Raw genomic sequence first — 13,735 nt, 5'->3', positions numbered from 1 at the left:
ACCAGGTGTTACAAAAATAAGATTAAAAACAAATCATCAATCTGCATCAGTTTCTGCCCAACAGTAGCTGATCTACAATGTCACAATTCGACGCAAACTGCTCATTTTCGTGTGCGACTCTACGATGAGAAACGCCGCCTGCTAGACACCTTCTACCTACCATAGGCTGTCGTCATAATACGCAGGATCCACTCAGCCACTTTTGAGCTGCTGCGTTTACGTTTAGTCGGTTTGCACACATCGAGAAATAATTCAGAAGTAATTCAACTAAATGAGCCTGTCAAACAATGATGTATCATATTTGTATAATTGGATCATTTCCCTCTTCTGTACAACTGTTCTTTGTTTACATGACATGGAACAAAGGAAGGCCGAGATGTTGAAACAGATGGTATATCACAAAGATGTTATTCCGTGCTTGAGGAATGCATCTAGCAACCTTAAAACGTGCTTCATTTTTTGGGTGGGTGGGGGGGGGACTGTCTGAGTTTACCACTGGGACATGGCCAGGAGACTCCAGCTGCGTCCTCAAATAGATTGCTTCCTGTTAGGCCCCCTTAATAGTGAAAAGCTGCCCTGAATCTATCGCAGCCGTTGCCTGCAACGCTGGTGTCACTTTGTGTGCAGCAATACTTTAGATGAAATCTATCCCATTTTACTTCTCCCATTAGTCCAGCAGCCGACAGGCTTTTTTTTGTTTAAAGTGGTAAATTTGGTATATAGTCTTTTTTTTTTATTGGCCTAAAATATATTGTCTATATAGTATATACATACATTCATGAATCCACTTGCTGACCATAATGACATTTTGCCTTTTATATAGGATTTTAATGGTAGGATCACATATAAACCCCTATAAAACAAATTGCTCAATACAGACAGCCGGTCAGCAAGTGGATTCATGAATGTAATGTATTATAGACAATATTTTAGGCCAATAAAAAAAAAGCCCGGCTGCCGGACTACATTGACGGCGGATAAGATTAGCACAACGTTCTGTGAGGAAAGTGGTTCACTGCTGTGTAATTAACACAATAAGCACTCCTAAACACCGGGTCTCGACTTCCATCTCAGCTGGAGTTTCCTGTCGTCAAGCAACGGAGCAAATGCCCCTTACTACTCAACACTGCACACCAACATCCTGTGTGTCTGAAAGTGTATACCTTGAAATATGACATTTATTTAAATTACAATCAATAAATTAAATTATTGTTCAACCCCAAATGGATTTCCAGCCTCTAGTCTAGATAGTGGGTTATTGTAAAGATGTTCCCCTAATGTTAAAAGATCAATGTCAAATCTATTTAGTTCATGAATTATAGCTCTAACATCAAACGTCGGATTTTCCTTTGAACAGCGGGGTAAAATTGTGCTTTATGCTGCAGTGAATGCAACTCTATGATGTCATGGGTTAGTTATGCTGCTGAAACACCCGGGGGTGTGCTGAACACTAGAGGGAGACAGCCTCCTTGATATCGGCCTCGTTGTTGCACCATGGGTTTGTGCTAGGCTTTTTCAGCCTTTGTTATTTGCATTGTCTTTATCTTTTCCTTCTTAATGTCACAGTGCTTCATACACCGTTCCATCGGCCCCGTCTCAGTCATACAGCAGAGCCTTGTGCCTGCATGGCCCTCGAGCACAAGCTGTACCTCACAGTGAACCAATGCATGCACTGTGAAGTCTGAAGTGGCACAACTGGGGCATTTACGCAGAAGCAATTACATATATATGAGTCTATTTTTACATTCTTTGTTCCCTTCGCATTAACCACATGAACCCCCGGCTACCCGACCGTCTCTGTCTTCTGGGCATCTCATAACGGGCGCACTTTCTGCTCAGTTTTACAAGCTCGAGCTCTGCTGTTTTCAGAAAGCTGGTGTGATGTAGAGGGAAAGGGGAGTATAGATCACTGGCGGGCCGTAGTCTATGAATGGTGTTTAAATGGTAAAGCACAGTGGAAGCGTTGAATATCCCAAAACCCATAGAACACATACAGATGAAACTCAATAGAACCACGAATAGCTACAAAAAACGACACCATGTGTGGTATTATCATTATCATTGTGCTGCTCTTATGTGAGTGGGGGTCCCCCTGGTGGTGGTGGTGGTGGTGTGTGTGCGTGTGTGTGTGTGTGTGTGTCAGTGTTTTTGGCAGCAAATTTAGATTTTAGTATTAGTCATAGTCATTATTATTCAAGTTTTCATTTAGTTTCAGTCACATTTTAGTCACCTGGAATGTTTTAGTGTTAGTCTAGTTTTAGTCAACTAAATATGACAGTTTTTACACTTGCCCCCCCCCCCCCCCCCCCACTGAGTGGTGCTCATAGTCACATTAACACACACATTAACGCCACATAGGTGAACACGGACATTGCTGTTCCTAGGAGTGGTTGCACCACTCAAAAAGGTAGTCGACGAACATTTTCCGTCTTAGTTTTAGCCGACGAAATCAACGCTGGTGTGTCATTTGTTTGGTTGCAGGGCCGAGGAGGACAGCGAGGACGAGTCCATCGCCCCCCACGGAGGCAGACAGAACCAGGACAACCTGTACCGCGTCCACATGCCCAGCATGTACAGCTGTGGCAGCAGCTACGGCAGCGAGACCAGCATCCCCGCCGCCGCGCACACAGTCAGCAACGCACCCGTCACAGAGTACATGTAAGTCACGGCAGCTCCAAAACGCCTCGCCGGTACCACAGATATAACATTACAAACATCACACCTGTGTGTGTGTGTGTGTGTGTGTGTGTGTGTGAAGTGAGGGGCGCTCTTATCATCGTCCTCACCTTCGTCTTCAACGTTTGTGCTTACGACGTAATGTTTGTTTTTTCACAAACGCTCAAAAATTTCAGTGGCATTTAATGTTTGTGTTAGGACAATGTTTGTGTTTTACACACAACCCTCAAAACAGGACACAGGAGGGGCTAGCGCCCTCCAAAAACAACACCCGTGTGAAGTGAGGGGCGTCATCATACATCATCGCGTTCTCAACCAATGTCTCCCACCCAATCACGCCGCCCTCACTTTTGTCTTACATTTTTTGTGTTTAAACAAACACTCAAAGCTGGGCATGGGAGGGGACAGCGCCCGTCAACAATGGATGCCTCAATGGCCGCTGCACTTCATTGGAGCGACCTGTATCGGCGTGAGGGCGGATGCCACGCTGCCACTCTACATAGCCTCTGATTGGCCTACCGAACGTCCGCTCTGTGACGCACACGGAAGCTTCTGTAAAGCACTAGTCTCGTTACCAGACTGTTGCCTCTCGCAATTTCCAAAAGCTTTCATCATACAGTCTTGGAGCAACGGAAGAGCAGTCATGAGTAAACTATAAAGCGGAAGTGGAGCCTCCTCGCCACTTCCGTTTCGTCTTTACAGTCGCGCACATTTATCCTAACATAAATAGAAATCATCTAAGCATATATAGCTTGTCGCTTAGCAGGAAAGCTTTTCGTGAACGGAAATGGCAGCTTCCTTACTCTGATTTCGGGAGCTGTAGTTCCAGACTCTATATAGCATTCGGAGATTGTGGAATAGTTGTCTGGCTACACGAAAGCACCAACGCGGAAGCTCGCCCTAACTTGAATACAGACGCCCCAGAGCCGAAGGAGGCGTCTACCTTTCACACTAAACCTTAGCCTGGTTATAGCTTAAATGGCTTGACTAAAACATAATTGAAGCAACTGGCTCCCGGAGTCTTAGGACTTAGGAGGTGGTATGGGAAGGACTTGGAAGTGTGTGAGATGATACCGTTTTTTTCCCCCGCACACTGTTTGGACTCTAGAGTCGGGCTTTTCGTGGGGAGACGAGGAATGTGAGACGCCGTGATGTGATGGAGCGCTGTTGCTTCAGTCAGAGTTTAAGAGTCCCCGGAGAGGAGCTGGCTTCTCTCAGAGAGAGTGAGAGTAGTGGCTGACACATGCAGCTGTTGGCGTCCAGCTGCAGGGGCCTTTGAAAACCAACGCCAGCAGCCTTATGAATGAACATCGGGATTAGGAACACTAACCCATTTAGACCCCAGACCAGGTTCTACAAATGTCTTCTGAACTAAATCATGTCATGACAGTTTTCATCAGTGGACCGCTGACCCTCATCTGAAAATGTGTTGTTCCAGGGTCGTCGTCGTCCCCAGAAGTGGAGATTTTAGTTAAAAATGTTTGCTGTGAAAGAATATTATATTCAAAGATTTTGAACATGTTTTCACGATTTAGAAAAGATAGCAGATCTACAAGCTCGTAGCACAGCACTCAGTGCCGTGCTATGAGCTTGTAGAACTGCAATTTTCCAACAGCTAAAGTTTAAAATAATGGATGAAGTGGTTCAAAGCTAAGGTGACACAGATGCGTTCAGGTCTTAATGGGCTAATGGGTAGGGGGCCGGGTCACTCTGCCATGTCTGGACGCTACGGCATCGATATGATGGGAATGGTGGCTTAGCAATTGACTGTATGCAATGTTTAATTAAGAACTGTAAAATTCATGCATGGGTGTATATATGATTACGAGGCTCATGCCGTGCATTTTTAGGTCAGCTGGATGAGGGATTTGCGTCTTTCGCCTCCGCTCCCATGCCGTGTACTGACATCATGTACATTTTATATGCCGCATGTACTGACATGATGTATACATTTTCACCCCTACAGGAATCAGAACGCCAACTTCCAGAACCCGGCGCGCTGTGAGAACACCCCTCTGATAGTCCAAGAGAGAGAGTCCCCTCCCCCCTCGGTAAGTGGAAAACGCTCCCAGGAAAGCTTGTCTCGCTGAACGGAAACACCTTGCTGGGGTCATTTGGAAGGCCGTCCGTGGCGAGGATTGTAGCGAAGCACAGCCCTGCACTCCATGTCACGTCACAGCACATGTCATTATTAGAGGCAAAACAATTATCATTTAAACGACAAGCAACAGTGTTGCGTGTCGTGGGCTTGCACATGCAGTATTTTCACTATTCGTCGGCAAATTATATAGGACTTAAGTGGTTCATGTGACAGAAAGGTTTTAGTCAACTTCAGCCTTCAGGACGAACTTTCTGTGGTAAAATATTTAGTGGTTGAAATAACGCTGCTTGATTTTAGTCCTAGACTCATCAGTGACATTTACAGAAGTGTATAACATGCGCCCTTATCTCAAGTTGTTGCTGCCTCTCTTAAGACCTGAGGCCGATTCTACAAATGCCGTATCGCTTTCAAAAATGTTCAAAGAAATAAATAATAGCAGATGTAAGCTTGCATCTGCTATTGCTGGACAGCCAACGTAAAAATAAATAAAGAATGACACGGATGCTTTCCCAGTTTTAATGGATCAAAACAAAATAAAAACAATGGGTGTCATCCAAATGTTAGCGGTAAATTGTTACATATGCACATTTTAACCACATTCATTCTTTAGAATGTTCACTGGAACATACAGTGATATACATACAGCGTTCAACCAGGCATCCCTGTTGTAGGCATAATGTAAAAACAATGTAGAACTACAAGCTCGCAAGTTCGCAACAACACGTTGAAAGCTTGTAGATGGGCTATTTAATGCTGCACGACACCATCAGTCCATCACACTGTATGTTAATTAGAAAATAGGGCTTAAGTGGTTAAAATACAATCTACCCTAACAACATTTAAATTCAATTCATTGATGCTGTTGTTGATTAACTGCCGTGGACCAATTTGAAAACCCTTTTTCTTTTGGAGGTGTTGCGTTTGTTTCTTCAGCCTGATTTCAAGATGGTCTTAGTGCAGTGTTTTACTAGGCTGTGTGTGTTGTGAATGGACCTCAACCATAACACTGACTGTTCCCTGACACAAAACCTCTTGCCTGAGCCCCTCTGGAGACTCTTTCCCTTCCCTGGTATCATCTCTGTGCGTCCGCCAGGGAGCCCGAGACGCCGCCCTGTCTATCTTCTCTACATACTCTTCTCTTTGTCGTTGTTCTCTCTCTCTCTCTTGCACACCCTTCCAGTTGTATTTGACTCCCATGGACAGTGACAGCCACATCGGCTGGCAATTAAAGCCCTCGAAGAGTTCAAGATCGTTTTGGTAGCCTCTCTCATCGTGTGAAACAGGTACTAAACATGCCTGCAACACCTCCACTTGCTGGCCTATTCCTCCTCCCTGTGTACTGTGCCGCTCCCCAAGACCCCCCCGGCTCCACTCCACCCTCCTGTCCACTCCACAGTCCACATACAACCAGAGTCTGTTGGGCCTCTCTCTCTCACTGTGTCTTGACCCTTGCTAGTGTGCCACCTGATGTGTGTTCCCTGTGGCCCCGGGCTGCATGTTTCCCTTAAGCCTGACGTATGCTTGGTTTCACGTCTGTGTGTCCTGCCGCGGTACTGAAAATGGCTGATCTGCAAACCAGTAAATCTGCTTTTTTTCTGTGTGTGCGCGCGACACTGGCGTGCAACCAAGTATAAATCGAGGATTGTCCCTCACCAGTCACCACAGCTTTTTAGGAGGAACATATGAACATCTGCCCTGAGTGAGGCGTGTCCATGGCCCTTGAGTGCACAAACAATTCAACCTCAGTACCGGGAAGCCCTCAAGCTGAACTTTGGCAACAGTCCCTGTGAGGATTGTTTTTAACTGGAATTGGTGGGAGGGGGTTTGCAAGTGACATTGCGTGTCCAGTGTGTGAAAGAATCGGAAATGCCTTTTGTTTACCGAGTAAGTCACGAACAAGGAGTTTGACTTGGTATCGGTCTTTAAATTATACATTTGTATTTTGTACACACACCGTTACAAAAGGTTGTTGTGCTGGAATCCGGCGGAATAACATAACCAACCCACTTTTGAATATGAATCGCTATAATCATATAGCCTGATTAATAAGGCTATAATAATAGTACTCTAGTTAGTTTGAAAGGTTTATAGGTGTATATAGGTATTTTTATAATGTAACATACAAAGATAAAACTGTTCTCGATCAAGCATTTCCAAGACCCCCGGCTGGGTCTTTGCCAGGAATTCTGGGCCACATAAAATTACCAAATAGGATATATGATATGATATGATATGCCCCTTAACCACATGACCCTGGTACAAACATTCAGTGAAAATATTTAGTGTACAGTGTAAAAAAGTAGAAAAAGAGTATAGTGGCACAGACCCCGTGGGATCCTCCGGTTAACTGAAGTATATTGAGTTTAAGTGCTTAAAACATGCGTTGATGTTGACATTAATACTGTAGCCTGAGGACATCCACACTGCATTTTCATGGTCCTGTCCCATGTAAAGGTCCAATACCAAACATTTGAGACATTATATTATGTCCACGGTAAGCCATCGCTGTTTCAGCGAACGTGTCTTTATGCAGCATTCTCAACCGACCAAAATGTTGAAATGCTAGTCTACAACTGTAATAAAATGTTGAAATGCTAGTCTACAACTATAATTAAAAAGATATTCCAGTTTATGTGACATCATAAAAAGATTTTTGTTGCTTGCATTGTTTGTTTTGCATGCATGGGTGCTTCTGCAATGGCTCTGAATGTTTGGCCCCGCCACTCTGCAATGCATGGACGTTTGCACAATTTATATACTGTAATCTCCACTGAAGGTTATTTCCGACATAATTGATCTTCCGTATATTAATATATAGAGAGAGAGATTTGTACTATGAAGTTCTCCTTTGCTTGATTTCATCAATATGATTCATTTATAAAATGGAATAGTGACCAAAAACCAAAAAAGTATTTTTGGTTCTTTGACTTCACCACCCCCTATGCCAAGTTGCCAACGGGCACTTTGTTTGGAATTTCCTTCATCTGCCAGAAAATTAGTCCTCCTCTGTCTGTGAGACTCTGTGTTTTCTACATGATGTATTTATACTGTAGTCGCTATAGATCTGTACTTTTTTAATTAAATGGATTTAAAGATTGTAGGTCGTTAACTGACCTGTGTTCTGGTAGTGTATAGACTATAGACCCAAACACTGGGTCGTGACCCATTTGTGGGTCGCGGACACATGTTTATGGCGTATTAGGCCTAAAGTAATTTCATGAATAAATACAAGAAAAATTAAAAAACAAATAAGAAGTAGTGTATATTGTGAGCTTGTAGATCGGCTATTTTCACTAGTTTGGGTAACGGGCAAACTAATCTAATTTCTCATTTGGGTCACGAGCTAGTACAAAGTTTGGGAACCACGGCACTGACACTGACCATTTCCTCCTCCATGCTTCTTTTGATGTTTTCAAGTCGACCAGGTTTCCTCCTGTTGACACCAGTGGTCAAAAGGCCCTTGCTGATCATTAACATAATTCCTAGGGAACATATGATCATAGCTCTTCGCAATGCATTCTTTGTCTTGAGCGCTCGCTCTTAAGGCGCTGGAAAGGTTGACCACATTAACCCCGGCATCCCTATTTTGGGCATTATAGGAAAAATGATCATAAACGATTTTCAGAAGTGGATATACGTATAAAATTGTTATAGATCCTCTACAAGCACACAGCATACACGATGTGTGTGTGACACAAGGTGTGCTTGTAAATCGGCTATATAGTATAACATTTAAAAATGTAACTGTTTGTATATTCTCTTCGCAACGGTGACAGTTTTATCGTTGGATCGTGCTGAACTGTATATTATTGCAATCGCATATTGGTAAGAAAGTAGCGTAGCGTCTTGCGTATGTTAGAAATCAGATGTAATATCTTCACTACACTTTCTGAGGATCTGTGCAGACTGATATCGATTAGATCAGTGGTTCTCCGGGTTCATTGAGGGGGGTCCCAAATGGACACTTACAGGTCTGTAAACTCTGAGGATGTGCAAATGGAACCAAATGTGGACCCCTTGCCCCCCATTTGCACACCCTCGGTTATTATCAGGCGTCCTTGAAATGCAACCGTTTTAGAACCACTGGATTAGACGTTAAGTTGCTAATGAGCTGTGTTATTCCTCCTACAGTACACCAACAGCATGAGGGTGAAGTACCTGGCCAACAGCCCGCCTGACGCCAGCGCCTCCCCGCCGGCACGCTAGACCACACTGGACCAGCTCCTCCCTCCCACCTTAACGGACCAATGTGAAGCTCCTCCGCTGCCTCGCCTCTCCACGTGATCCATTAATCTCGTCCTTCAGTCTATCAGGCAGCCGTGTACTGTACGAAACCACTGGCTTTTATACTCCTTCAGCACCATAGAACCAAATACTGCACATCGTTGTGCAGGATGGATGAAGGATTACTCAAAATTAAAAAAAAAGACTTCAGAGATCTTTCAGATTTCGTTCAACAATGTGTGCAAAAAGTAGGGTGTTTTTGTTTGTTTGCTTGTTATTTTTTTCCCCCCCAACCAACAGAGTCTCTTGTTTGGACTCCCTCAGTTATACATTACTTAACTATATCTGCAATCAAAAGTTGACGTTTACCACAAACTTGTATCTGGTGCTGGTTGCATGGCAATGAAATCAATTATTTGTTTTTTTTATCTTCTAACTATGTGATATGCCTGGAATTGCATATTTTTGTTTTTAACTTGGCATTCCATTTTTCCAACATTTGTTTCCTTGAAATGTGTTTTTTAATGTATCATTAAACTTGTGAAATCACATCTAACTAGGCATTGCTGTGATGATGACGATTGTGGAGGTGTTCATAGACTAACAATGATTTACTACTACTGCTGGTTCTGATTTAGTTAAATACTTGATACAAGTATTGTAGTATACTCTTTACTTCTGTGGGGCAGTGTGAGAAATGCCTTATTCACAACTATGGAAGAAATCTACTGCCCCGCCTACCCCACAATCTAGTTGTACCAGTAATTTCTCAAGGAAACCCTGTCAACATAATACAGTTTACAAATTGGACCACTGGAGTACTGTTGGTTTAACATGTCTAACAGTGTCACATCTCAGCACCTCATCTAGTTCTGCTATGTGGGGAGCGCGCTCCGTTTCAATTCAAGGTAACGATAGGGAACGGTGTTTACTCCAGTTTACAAGTCGACCAGGGTTCCTCCTGGGGTCAAATAGCAACTCATCACAGCATGCACAACATGTTTGCTTGTTTCTGCATTCGTCTTAAATTTGAAAAATGTTTTGGAACCGGCTCTCTGCAGCATTGCACATACTGTATATGTGATTGGAAAATTATAGATCTTTTCCTATTGGGATGGTGACCCCCCCCCCCTGTGGCTTTTATTTTATTTTTTTATTATGTGTATATATATACAATGGATTGATAAGCCACTATTCCGCAAATGACTGTACTAGAAGTTGAAGTGAGGAGGGTGCTTTGAAGCTGTGAACGTGACTACTCATGGATGATCTCACATCAACGAGGATGAGCCGCACAGTGGAATTGCAGTTGCTTGTCTCTCAATTTGCACCGTAGGCTGCCGGTTTTCATAACTTTGATCATCTGAGAGAGACCACAATGAACCAAGTTTCTTGACTTCTGTGCTCTTTTTCTGGGGGGGAAAAAAATACCTGTCAAAGGAGAACCGTTTTCTGCTACTGGAAGCACAAACTGTTCTATCGCCCACTGACGACTGGCTTCTTAATGTCGGAGATTCTGGAGCACAGAAGGACAAGGAATTATATTTACTTGTCATTTGCAACATTATTAGAAAGAAACTCTAGGATAATTATTTTCAGTGACCTCTTTATTTTTGCCAGATCTGTTGTGGTTGTTTCCATGTTCTTTTGTAAAGTGATGAGTGGATTTGTTTGCAGGGCCTCAGGTCTAAACGGAGCAGTGAAGTGGCCAGTTTCTCTGCTCTACCAACTTTTTTTTTTAAAAATACTTCTCGCTGTCCTGTTGCGGGTTGCTTTACATCAGCCATGTCCTACAGGAATCTCAATGCAAATGTCATCTGTTTGTTTAAGATTATGCATGTCACGGTGTCTGTGAATTTCAAAGAAAAGGAAAGATTATATGCTTTAGCAATACAGTGTCTCACAAATGTGTTCTAGCATTTAGATTTATACAAAAACCAATGGATCATGTGAGTATGCTTTAACCCCAGGGATTGTGGAGGCGAATGTGAATGGCATTCGCTCCTGCTACTTCCTCTCTTTCATGGGAGCCACCTACTTGTCATATGAAGCATGACGATCCTTCAGATGTGGAGTGAAGTCTTTGTACTACTGACTGCTGTTTCAACTGGCTTCTCTAAAGCCTCATTTATACATTGTATTGGTGTCACTCACCAAAAAGAACACATTTTTGGCGAGTGACCACGTCCTACCACGATATATAAATTGTGCTTTTGTTCTGCATTGTTAGGGGTATGAGAGGTGATTCTTGCCATTGTGCCAATCACCAAACACCCCCCCCCCCACCCTCCTTTTTTTAAACATGTCTTCACTCAAGAGCTGTTTGTAATTTGGTTCACAGCCCTTGATTGTCTCAGCAATCAAACAAGGAAATGAGCCTGAACTTTTTTGAAATGATACTCATTTATGCTCTGTAAACTTTTATTATATACTAATGCAATCTTACTGTTTTTGAGTAGTAATCCTATTGTTTATGCAAGACTTGTACAGACTATAAACTGCAAAATCAAGAAAAATAAGTTGTTTAAATTTATTATTAGTTTAAACTTTCATTTCTTTATAATTTCATTTTTTTATGGATTTGCTTTGTTTTTTAGCTCTTTTTTTTTGCATTATAGAATCTGTGGCAAGCACAATTTATTGTTTCATTCATGTGGATATGGTGAGTAGTTTTAATCTTTGGTTGCCTTTTGTTTTTTGGAGATTGAATTCACTGTAGATTCCTTGTTTTTATATCATTTCTTTCTGAAAACTAAAATCTTGTACATGTGAAAACCTGTGGTTTGTTGAGCTTGAACGCTGTGTTTTAAAATTAAACAAACCCTAAATGTTCTGCCATGATTTGCTTGAATTCATGTGATTCACAGATCACAAATATTTCAAAATCCTTCCAAGTAGATCTGCCCTGCAGTGGCTGTGGCAGTGGTTCACTATTATTCCAACAATTCAACTTAATTTAAGTAAGCCTTGGGATATATAAAATAAAATGTGCACTAAATGCATAAACATTCCACGTGATAGAAATTTCAAAGGGGAAAAAAAATACTTTCACACAGACAATTTCAACATACACAATCATAACTGATTTGTGTCCAGTGTTGGGCAAGCAAGTTACTCTAGTGTCATTTAGTTACTCAAGATGGCCAGCAGGTGGCTTATGATGAGGTGGTACATGATTAGTGCTGGAGCTTTGTTGTGTTTCTGCACCTGCCTGCATGTGGAGGATGAGAGACACTCATGACCATCTTTAAGGTAAGTTAGTTGCAATGCGGTCATTAAAACCAGTCTACCAACCGACTGGTCTGTTCCATATCTAACACAGGCCTACTGTCTGTGTGTGTCTGTATAATAGACTGTAGAAAATAGGGTCTCTGTACTGTAGGCTAGTATGCTATGACTAGCCTAAGATTTAAACTCTCGTAGAACTCTCGCATTTTATCGATTCTGACATTTTAGACCTACGAGTCAATATAACCAACTCATAACAAACTCAACATTACCTTTCGGACTCGCTAAACGAGCTTAATTCCTCCTAAAAACCTCACTGGCCAAACAGGTGTGCAGGAGTTACAGAGGTGAGGAGCGAGGACTCGTTTCCTAATAAGTTTAATTATTTCGAGTAGGGTGGGTTAAAATGTCTTTAAACTAATGAAACTAGGCCAATACTAGGGAAAAGGATAATTCATTCATTATTTAAGACACCCACACTCACATGATTGAGGAGAGCGGGGCATCTTACCAAATAAAACACTACCTACAGAGTCGTCTGTAGTTTTGTAGTCATTTACGAAACTATGTCTGTAAACATGGAAGTTGGAGATCCATGCCCCACCCTATGCAATACCCGTTCCGTTCCACGGTTCCACCCATCTTTCCCTATGCCCGCAGCCCATATATGGAGATTTCTGTATCTGTCTCTCTGTGTCTCTTTATTTCTATGGAGTTATGTATCAGGCATGCCCAAATACGGAGTGTTGTGATGTCAGGCATGCCCAAATATGGAGTGTTGTGATGTCAGGCATGCCCAAATATGGAGTGTTGATGTCAGAACAGGCCAGCTCCATATATGGACTCTGGGCTGGGGCCCTGTACAGAGCCCGGGCCTTTTGTGGCGGTTCTGGACAACCGTGGGTCCGACCGTCTCGACAACGGTCACTGCACTCACTGTGGGGGTGTGAAACCAGGGCCAAATTAGCCATTGGGCCGTTGGGGTCGCGTGGCCCTGAGAACTGGACTACTGGGTTTGAGGCGCTGAAAGAAACCTGAAGAAACTGTAAATATTGTCCGCATGCCGCACGTGTGCTATGGGGGACCCATAAAACATACTGGCCCAGGGGCTTTCGTGGGGGTTAATCCGTCCCTGTGTGGAACGTGTGTCGAATTTGAAGTCGGTGGGGCGAACGGTTCTCGACTCGAGTTACATGCATTACAGCCATACACATGTACTTACAGACAGAGACATGGTGCATTTATAGATAAAGGAAGCTTATTACAGTGGCTATTCGCGACCAGAAGAGGGCGCTGTGTCCTGGTAGCTCAGGGTGAGCTTTGAGGCAAACCTCTCTCTGGGGATTTTTAAATACTTCATCATTATTCAGTCGGTGTCATTGCAAACACAGGACAGTCAGTCAATGACATGCAAGGCAGGAAACTGAGGCCCTTGAAACATTGCATTATTTTGAAGGTATTCATGCAATATTAGACAGGCATTGATAGGCAAGAGAAGATTTAAAG

At 42.9% G+C, this 13,735-nt stretch overlaps 1 protein-coding gene across 1 annotated transcript in view; it reads left to right on the top strand.

Annotated features, from left to right (window-relative positions):
- Positions 1 to 11,833, top strand: part of ttyh3a (tweety family member 3a) — a 33,412-nt gene extending 21,579 nt beyond the window's left edge. The window contains exons 12-14 of the mRNA XM_080776352.1: positions 2,482 to 2,658; positions 4,643 to 4,727; positions 8,909 to 11,833. Coding sequence (XP_080632478.1) covers positions 2,482 to 2,658; positions 4,643 to 4,727; positions 8,909 to 8,983 — 337 coding nt within the window. The 3' untranslated portion in view covers positions 8,984 to 11,833. The remainder of the gene's footprint in view (positions 1 to 2,481; positions 2,659 to 4,642; positions 4,728 to 8,908) is intronic.
- Positions 11,834 to 13,735: the final 1,902 nt, after the last annotated feature.

Source organism: Protomyctophum bolini, assembly GCF_963924005.1.
Source record: "Protomyctophum bolini genome assembly, chromosome: 11".
NCBI lineage: Eukaryota > Metazoa > Chordata > Actinopteri > Myctophiformes > Myctophidae > Protomyctophum > Protomyctophum bolini.
The sequence above is the reverse complement of the archived record's forward strand: the minus strand, read 5'-3'. Positions and strand labels throughout refer to the sequence as shown.